Raw genomic sequence first — 10,279 nt, forward strand, 5'->3', positions numbered from 1 at the left:
AGGCTATGTCAAACATAGCAGGGGTCTAGAAAAAGGTAGAAGCGACAAAACACGGACGCTATAACGTGCATGATGCCAAAACAGGACAATCAGTTTAATATATGGCATGGTCGCAAGTTATAGTGGCTCTGGTCGCAACACCTTAATATACTTTTTACAAACTTAGAAAGGTGAGAAAAAAAGGCTAGTGAATTTTTTTTTATCAATTTATTTAAATAAAAAAAAAAACAATGCAAAAAGATAGTTGGTATGTTGATCGACCTTGGTGGGTTATCAAAACTATTGATGGTCTTGAGGGGAACACTCTTGATACGTTAGCTCATCACGAAAAGCAATTAAACCATTTTTTCTATTTAGGTACCGGTAGGCCTACTTGTTTGTAGTTATTTCAACAGTTGAGTGAATGCATGGTTGCCAATCTGTCTGAATTTGAAAAGGTTTGAAGAACTGTAAAAACACTTATAATTTGGGACTGATGATCAATCGCTCTGGAAGAATTTTGTATAATAGCCTATATCTTTGCTTGGGCTCTATTTTGGGCTCTATTTTAGAACCCCCAAAAAATTGGGCTACTTTTTGCATAAGCTTGGACTTGGGCTACAGGAGTGTATTCAATCAATCAATGTTTTATTTGTCAGTAACAGAAACATAGGTACATGTTTGAAATATGCAAATAATATACACAATGCAAAAGTTACACAAGTTCCCATACCGACGGGGAGACAACGAGACGACCATACGGTCTACTAGTCAGTTGCCACCTTACGGAAATGACGATTTTGCCATAATAAGCTTACAAGAGAAAAAAAATAAAACGTTGAAACGTTCCCGCTCTTCAACATACGCACCAAAAAAAAAAACGTAGGGGAGATGTGGGACCAATGAACACCTATTTTTCTGATCCGGGTTAAACCAAAGTCTCTATATTACTAGTCTGGAAGGTCAATGAGGTTGCTATGCAAGGCAGTGTCCTAGCATTTGAGACAGCGCCTCAAGTGGAAGTAGAGTACTTTTGCAAGTTGTAGCCAATAGTCTATAGGCACTAGGCAGGCTTAGCCGAGTAATGTCAACTGCAGGTTGTTAGGCTAAATTCTTATTTGCAGATTACCGCTAAATAGGCCTAGGCTATTTTTTCTTATTACCAGATTATCCTACTAAGTGAGTCTTAAGTTTTTAATATAGAGACCGTGGTCAAATCACAGAATCTGCTTGGAAGGTAGGCTATGCAAAAAAATACAGGCATATTGCCAACTATCAACGGTGAAACTGCATGATATTGTGGTTGCAGACTGTTTTTAACTAATGTAGGATGTTAGTTACAGCTAATATCTAGCATGACTACAAGTAGTTAAAATATGATGTGAGTTTTCAAATTACTAAGGTATTGATTACTTTATAGTTTGAAGTAGTGGTCTTTAAAGTTCATAAGTTTCAATGTACCAAGTATATACTGTTACGGCTGCGTGATCCTCCGCTCCTTGCGTATTTTTTAATGTTTGTGTTTTATCCGGCAACCCTGTTTTTCTTATCTTTCTAAAATGTGGCCAGTTTGAAATCACTTAAAAGAAAGCTTGGTATTAAGTTTAAGTCGTCATTAGTGAAAATGAATAGTTGTATGTTATCCTTATTAAGTCGATCGGAACTGCCACAAGGAAATCTGTACTTGAATTGGTATGTAACTTCACATTTATCTGTTGTATACTATCTGCATTGCTGTGTTACTTGTCCTGGTATCTAGTGTGTTGTGCTAAATCTGTGCTGTGCAAGTATACACATTTAATAGTAAACCTGGTCTAATCAAATACCATGCTGTTGGGCTCATATCCGGCATACCTTCTTTATGTTGTAGTTTGTATGTTATTTGATGTTTGATGCATAGGGTAGCCTATCATTGTTAACATGCCCTGATACAATTTGTCATCTGCCCTATGGTTACTTAGATTTGTTGAAGCCTGAGTTCATTGGTAAATGTTGTTGTAGATTGTTCGTTTGGAAGAAATTCAGTTTTCTCTTTGGGTCTTGGTTTCGCCAACGTCAGGTACATACTTTGTGCGATTTGGTTTACTGTATTTAGATGCAAATGATGCCGTAAGAATAAGACAACTGTAAGAATAGTAGCATACATTGTATGAATTGAACACTGTTTGGTTTATTATGTGCGAGTGTAAATATGTGTGTAGGTTAGGCACCTGTCTTATTCTCGTTTGTTTATTGCAGTTATCGTCAGTCTTCACCTTGACATCAAGCAGCGTGGGTCAGGTGTACGTCGGAAGGCGTACACCGATGCATAGCGCTCAAGTCCGCTTTCCCGCAATGCAGGGTAAACATATGAAAAACAAACAAAATCAATATACACAACAATTCAATTGGCGTGGTTGTACATTGGAGTCCAGAGGAGGCTGTCGCATTAAAAACCTATACTGACAGGCTGGTAAACTGCTGACGCCGTCAAAGCATCTGACGTCAGCCACAATAACTGACGCTGTTTATTATAAGCAGCCTAAACCTAGCTGACCCTAACTTGTTTATTGTTTATTTAACTTGGTATTTGAACATTACCTCTACACGATGGCCAAACATGAGCAGTTCGGTTCACTCTTAGACGAATTCAAGAAATGTTTAAAAACTATTAATAGGTTAAAAGTTACATCCAGTGACAGTGCAGATATTCGATGTGCTGTTGGGAAATTGTATTCGTCATTGGATGCCTTAGAAGAGTCTTTTGTGAGCGCAAGGGAAAGCAACCTGGATGAAGAAGGAAAATTCAAAGAAGAGTTTGAAAATTGTGAGAAGCTTGCCGATCAAGCCAACAAGAGTGTTGAAGAAGCGCTTCAAAGACTTGCAATCGAGTTTAGTTCCAGTGACTCAATGTCTCTTGTCTCTGGTGCCTCAAGAAAATCAAAGCAACCTGTAGGTCCCAAAAACCCATCCACAAAATCCCATCCTATTCCTGAAGGAAACAATGATGGACATGTACCCTTGAAAATTCCAAAAGAAGAAGCCAGATCCACGGCAATAAACCGTGGTCCACATGAATCAAGTTTAAATTCAATGCTGCACAATATTCCTGTAGAATCAGAACACCAGCAGCAACATCGGATCATGTCGTCTATGGAAAATCTGCACATGGAAAGAGAATACAACAATAGAGCTCCCTTATACGCTGAAAGGGCAACTGCAAGTTACCGCATCCCTGACATCAAGATTGATGTGTTCAAGGGCAACATCATTGAATTTCCAGCTTGGGAAACTGCCTTTGATGCCCTAATTGGAGATAGGGTCCATTGTCCTAAACACAAGCTGAATCTCCTTGGTCAATATTTGGATAAAGATGCAAAGGAGCTTATTACCGGTTTGCTTCTACACCAAAGCGAAAATGCGTACTTCATTGCAAGAAATCGCCTGAAAGAAAGGTATGGCAATCCAAGTGCGATTGGTCAGGCGTTTCTTCACAAGCTTTCCTCGTGGCCAAGGATCAGTCCTCGACAGACGGCGGAGCTTCAGCACCTGTCAGACTTTCTGATACAGGTTGCTGAAGTAAAACAGTCTGTTAATGGTCTTTAAATTCTGGACTTCCCACAAGAGTCCACCAAAATCATTCAAAAGCTTCCAGTTTACATGCAAAATAAATGGCGGGAAAGGGTTTTCTATTACAAAAGAACTGCAGGCCAGTACCCACCCTTTGAAGAATTAGTAAAGTTTGTCGAAGTTGGATCAGAAGAAGTGAATATTCCCGAACTGACAGGGCTAAATCCTGAAGTGCTGTCATTTAAAAATGCCATTAAAGACCCCAAACCAGCAAGGACATTTGCCACTACTAGCGAAGAAAGAAATTATAACTGTGTGGTACAGTGCACCTATTGCCAAGGAAGGCACGTCATCAATGATTGTTCTAAATTCCTGGAGATAGGGCGTGATCAACGGCTTCAATTTTTGAAGGACAATTGACTTTGCTTTGCTTGTGGGTGCTGTAGTGACCACCGGGCTCAACAATGCCTGCATAGAGCAGTGTGTCAAATTTGCCGGAGACGTCATCTCACTGGACTTCATTTCGAAAGGTCACCAGATAATCAGGCAACAACAAGGGAACAGTTGCATTCCAGGTGTGTAGAAGTTTGCGAGAGTGAAAATGAAGTCCAAGGATGTGACAACTCTATGATTGTTCCATTGTGGGTTTGTCGCAAGCATAATCCATCTAAAGAAATTCTATGCTACGCAATCCTCGATGATCAGTCCAATAGTTGCTTCATTTCTAATGAGCTGCGAGTGCAATTAGGCTTGGCTGGGTGTGAGACCAACTTGACCCTGTCCACAGTTTACAAAAGTAATGCCACAATTTCAACAAGAAAGTTAAATGACTTAGAAATCGTTAGATTTGACCGCACCACTAAAATCAACTTGCCTGCTGTTTTTACAAGAGATCACATCCCAGCCAGTCGATCCCAGATTCCCAAACCCGAAGTAGCTCGAAAGTGGAACCATCTACAGCCTATTGCCGAGAAAATAGCACCATACTTGCCACAAGTTCCAGTCAGTCTACTAATTGGTAACAACGTTCCGCAGGCTGTTAAACCAAGAGAGATTTTGTCTGGCGAAGACGACCAACCTTATGGCCAACGTTCGTTGCTTGGCTGGGGAATTGTTGGAGTAGTGTGCCATTCTACTAGGAACAGTGTATCAGTCGCTCACCGTGTCAACGTCGAGAATTTGGAACATCAGCAAAATACAAAGCTTAAAAGTATACCCAGCACATTTGTTTATCCCACCAATGCCAAAGAAGTAATCAATCCTTCTCAAATTCGAAAGGTAATGGAGTCTGATTTTATTGATCACAACCTAGACGGTACTATGTCTGTACATGACAGAACATTTCTCAACATTCTTTCTCATGACATCACACAACAAGAAGATGGTCATTATGTCATGCCCTTACCAGTAAAATCTGAACAAGTCATGTTGCCTGATAATAAAGCTCTAGCTCTAAAGAGAATTAATCAGCTTAAAAGGAGGTTTGACAGAAACTCCAGATTCGAATCGGACTATATAACCTTTATGAAAGACGTTGTTTCCACATGTGCAGAAAAGGTGATGGATGATGATCATGGTGCAGATAAAACTGGCAAAATTAATTACATCCCTCATACTGGAGTATACCACCCAAAGAAGCCTGGGAAAATTCGCGTGGTGTTTGATTGTTCAGCAGAATTTCAAGGTGTGTCTCTCAATGACCACTTGTTGCAAGGTCCCAACCTAACAAACAAACTAGTGGGTGTCCTTTGCAGATTTCGAAAAGAAAGGATTGCCTTAATGACCGATATCAAGTCTATGTTTCATCAGTTCTATGTTTCAGAGAAGCACAGAGATCTCTTGAGGTTTCTGTGGTGGGAGGATGGAAATACCAGCAAGCCTTTGCAAGTCTTCAGAATGAAAGTCCATCTATTCGGGGCTACCAGCTCACCAGGTTGTGCGAATTTCGGTTTGAAACAAGCAGCTGAAGATGGGGAAGCGGAATTTGGTAAGGATGTTTCTGACTTTATCAAACACGACTTTTATGTTGACGATGGCTTGACTTCAGTCCCTACCGCTGATGAGGCTGTTTCTCTTATAACAGGAAGTATAGCCCTTTGTGAAAGGGCTGGCTTAAAACTTCACAAATGCTTGTCAAATGATAGATCCGTCCTTGATGCAATACCAGAAGAAAAAAGAGCTGATGGTTTGAAAGCATTAGATCTTAACAAGGATCCTCTTCCTCTTGAGCATGCACTGGGAATTTTATGGTGCGTTGAAAATGATTCATTTCAGTTTAGAATTATACTAAAAGACCTTCCTTTCACCAGAAGAGGGATACTCTCCACTGTTAGTTCCATTTTTGATCCTATTGGGTTCGTTGCCCCTGTTGTTCTGGAGGGAAAGAAGATCTTGCAACAACTATGTCGAGAGGGTGCAAAATGGGATGACCCTATTCCTGAAATGTTAGCTTCCAGATGGCGTAAATGGAGATCTGAGATTAGTGCCTTAAGCACCCTTGAAGTTCAGAGATGCATTCAGCCTGAAGGTTTTGGAACAGTTCAAAAGGTAGAGCTCCATCACTTTTCAGACGCCTGTGAGCACGGTTATGGCCAATGCCCATATATTTGGCTTAAAAACAGTGCTGATCAAGTTCATTGCTCCTTTCTTATTGGTAGGCCTAAGACTAGAGTAGCTCCATTGAAACAATTTACCATCCCTCGGCTAGAGCTCACTGCCGCCTTGCTGTCAGCTAGAATGAGTAAATATGTTAGAGAAGAGATGGGGTATTCAGACGTGGTAGATCATTTTTGGACTGACAGCAAAATTGTACTTGGTTACATAAACAACGAAGCCAAAAGATTTCATGTTTATATGGCCAACCGAGTGCAACAGATTCGAGATCTTTGCAGTCCTGACTCCTGGTACCATGTAGAATCCAAGCAGGATTCATAGTCTAGATATCCCTGAATCCAAGGCCAATCCAAGCGATGAAGCCAGCAGAGGCATGAATACACAACGCTCTTTAAAAGGGTCTATGTGGCTTCAAGGCCCAGAAATTCTATGGGGTGCTTCTGACCTTTCTGCTACTGCAAGGTCCACGTTGGACGAAGCAACCGCAAGCGAAATGCAAAAGGAAATGCGCAAGGCTACTGTCCAAACAACACTGGCTGTCAACGAACGTTCAAAACCAACCAATCAATTTGAAACATCTCGTTTGGGCCGATTTTCTTCTTGGCTGAGCGCCAAAAGGGCTGTAGCAAACTGTCTACTTCTTAAGGCTAAGCTATTACACAAAATTAGGAAGAACACTTCTGTATTCGCTGAAGCAGTATCTGCAAACTGCTTGAGAACCGCAGAGATAGAGATAATCAAAGGCTTGCAACAGGAACATTTTAGTGAAGAAGCATCATTTCTCTCCAGTTTCCAACAGGAAGGTCGTTCTCATCTGACACTTACAACTGTGAAAAGGACTAGCAGTCTTTACAAATTAGACCCCTTTCTAGATGAAAATGGTATCTTGCGAGTCGGTGGTCGAATTAGAAATGCTTCCATTTCTGACCTTGCCAAACACCCGGCGGTTATTCCAAGAAAAACTCATGTAGCGCATCTGATAATTGACCATTGTCACAAGGAAGTCAGCCACATGGGTCGCGGAATCACCCACAATCATTTGCGACAGAGTGGTTTCTGGATAATTGGTGGATCTTCTGCAGTAGGTTACCACATCAGCAATTGTGTAGTTTGTAAGCGTTGGAGAGGTGCTCTTCAAACACAAAAAATGGCGGATCTTCCCAGTGAGCGATTGAGTGAGGAGCCCCCTTTTACGTTTTCCGGCGTTGACTTCTTTGGTCCATACTATCTCCGAGAAAAGCGATCGATCTTGAAAAGGTATGGTGTGGTATTTACCTGCATGTCGAGCCGAGCTGTCCACTTAGAGACCGCCAACACAATGGATACGAGCTCGTTTATTAACGCCCTTAGAAGGTTTCTTGCACGACGAGGCCCAATATATCAACTACGATCAGACTGTGGTTCTAACCTGATTGGCGCCAATAATGATTTAATGCAAGCTAAACGTGAAATGAACGAAAAACACATCGGTAACTTTCTCCTACAGCATCACTGTGACTTAATCACAAATAAATTTAATGTACCTCACTCCAGTCACATGAATGGAGCGGTCGAACGACAGATCCGCACCATTCGAAGTGCTCTTGACCCGATGCTTAAATCGTGTGGCAGTCAACTGGATGACGAGTTATTTCGGACCTTGATGACAGAAGTTGAAAACATTGTTAACTCCAGACCCCTTTCAACCGATCAGCTATGCGACCCAGAATATCCTGCTCCACTTACTCCTAATCATCTGTTAACCATGAAACCTAAGATACTACTTCCTCCCCCAGGAATATTTCAGCGGGCCGACCTTTATGCAAGAAAGAGATGGAAGAGAGTCCAACATCTTGCCAATGAGTTTTGGTTTCGTTGGAGGAAAGAATTTATTCACAATTTGCAGTCCAAAAGGAAATGGTGTTCCAGACGACGCAATCTAAAGACCGGCGACATCGTGATTGTCTCTGACGACGCCGCTCCACGCAATCACTGGCCACTTGCCAGAATTGACTCGGTTATTCCTAGCGATGACGGACTAGTACGCAAGGTCAAACTACGCATGGCTAATGCACATCTTGACAATCGCGGTAAACCGACTAAAACTGTTTCGTTTTTAAATAGACCCGTCCACAAGGTGATTCTTCTTCTACCCACGGATGAGGACTAAGTTCGAGGATGACAGAAGGAGAAGGAGCAACGTATGCTAAGAGAAACAATTGCAATAGGCCTATCTCGATATTCATTGTAAACTGCCGCAGTCGACGTTTAACTTGCGAAATCTGTAAAAAAAAACTGTATGGTGATAAAGCTGTTTTTTGGGGGGCGATGTTACGGCTGCGTGATCCTCCGCTCCTTGCGTATTTTTTAATGTTTGTGTTTTATCCGGCAACCCTGTTTTTCTTATCTTTCTAAAATGTGGCCAGTTTGAAATCACTTAAAAGAAAGCTTGGTATTAAGTTTAAGTCGTCATTAGTGAAAATGAATAGTTGTATGTTATCCTTATTAAGTCGATCGGAACTGCCACAAGGAAATCTGTACTTGAATTGGTATGTAACTTCACATTTATCTGTTGTATACTATCTGCATTCTGCATTGCTGTGTTACTTGTCCTGGTATCTAGTGTGTTGTGCTAAATCTGTGCTGTGCAAGTATACACATTTAATAGTAAACCTGGTCTAATCAAATACCATGCTGTTGGGCTCATATCCGGCATACCTTCTTTATGTTGTAGTTTGTATGTTATTTGATGTTTGATGCATAGGGTAGCCTATCATTGTTAACATGCCCTGATACAATTTGTCATCTGCCCTATGGTTACTTAGATTTGTTGAAGCCTGAGTTCATTGGTAAATGTTGTTGTAAATTGTTCGTTTGGAAGAAATTCAGTTTTCTCTTTGGGTCTTGGTTTCGCCAACGTCAAGTACATACTTTGTGCGATTTGGTTTACTGTATTTAGATGCAAATGATGCCGTAAGAATAAGACAACTGTAAGAATAGTAGCATACATTGTATGAATTGAACACTGTTTGGTTTATTATGTGCGAGTGTAAATATGTGTGTAGGTTAGGCACCTGTCTTAGTCTCGTTTGTTTATTGCAGTTATCGTCAGTCTTCACCTTGACATCAATCAATATACACAACAATTCAATTGGCGTGGTTGTACATTGGAGTCCAGAGGAGGCTGTCGCATTAAAAACCTATACTGACAGGCTGGTAAACTGCTGACGCCGTCAAAGCATCTGACGTCAGCCACATATACAGCAGCTTAATTGAAGGGTTTAATTACTGAATATTTGTGGAAGCTTTAAGCTGAAGTAGGCTTGAAATTAGTACCGTAATTGGCAGATGCCACTTAGCCAGCATCATTTCCAAAAACATTGATTGATCAAGTAATTCAGTTGACACTTATTTTAAAAAAGTGTATAAAGTTGTTTTATTTAGTGATACAACAAAAAGTTGATATGTTTCAATTTGTGGCACTCAAAATAGTCACTCCCAAAAATAATTTGTAAACAAAGAGCATTAGCAAGACAATTTTGAGTATGGTAGGCTACCGGTAAATATGCAGGTTCAGTAATTTAAAGCGACAAAGGTTACAAGTCCTGAGATTTAACTTGTGTATATAGCATCTTAATTGATTATTTATGTACAGACTGGAAATTTGATTGAATGGATCAGTTAAGGCCGTTATGCTGACAAAGGTTATGTTTTGTTTATTTCCTTTGTGTTGTAATTTTCTATTCTTGATTATCTTAAGCATGTCATTTTTTAAAGGTCAATTAGTCTACTTATTATCTTAGTTATGCTTATTTAAATTGATAATGTCACAAGTTAAGCGTAAATGTGGTGGAATAAACTGCTGTTTACCACAATGTAACACTACAAATATGGGATTTTGTTTGTACAAAGTTCCAAGTGGTGAAAACAAAAGGTTTTCTGTTTCAACAGCACAGTGGGAAAAACAGTTTCATCAGGTAAGATCAACATAATAAAATACAGTAGTGTAATTTTATGTTGTATGTCATGATGGTTGACATTAGTAAAAATTAAGAGCTTATGCCTAGTGAATCACATAATGTGTTACACATATAATGTTTTGTTTTTTTTAATTAAAGCAATAAGCATATGGTGCTCACTGCTAATGTTCTCGTATATT

The 10,279-nt window shown here is 40.2% G+C and overlaps 2 protein-coding genes across 2 annotated transcripts; both read left to right on the forward strand.

The window, feature by feature from the left end:
• Positions 1 to 4,155: 4,155 nt before the first annotated feature.
• On the forward strand, positions 4,156 to 6,462 carry LOC145788330 (uncharacterized). The gene has a single exon (XM_082600111.1). It carries the CDS (start codon positions 4,156 to 4,158, stop codon positions 6,460 to 6,462), a length of 2,307 nt encoding a protein of 768 aa, XP_082456237.1.
• A 1,142-nt stretch (positions 6,463 to 7,604) lies between these two features.
• LOC145768639 (uncharacterized) lies at positions 7,605 to 8,291 on the forward strand. Its single transcript, XM_082580192.1, has one exon. It carries the CDS (start codon positions 7,679 to 7,681, stop codon positions 8,288 to 8,290), a length of 612 nt encoding a protein of 203 aa, XP_082436318.1. The 5' UTR covers positions 7,605 to 7,678; the 3' UTR covers position 8,291.
• Positions 8,292 to 10,279: the final 1,988 nt, after the last annotated feature.

The sequence above is a fragment of the Aplidium turbinatum genome, chromosome 1 (genome assembly GCF_918807975.1).
Source record: "Aplidium turbinatum chromosome 1, kaAplTurb1.1, whole genome shotgun sequence".
Lineage (NCBI taxonomy): Eukaryota > Metazoa > Chordata > Ascidiacea > Aplousobranchia > Polyclinidae > Aplidium > Aplidium turbinatum.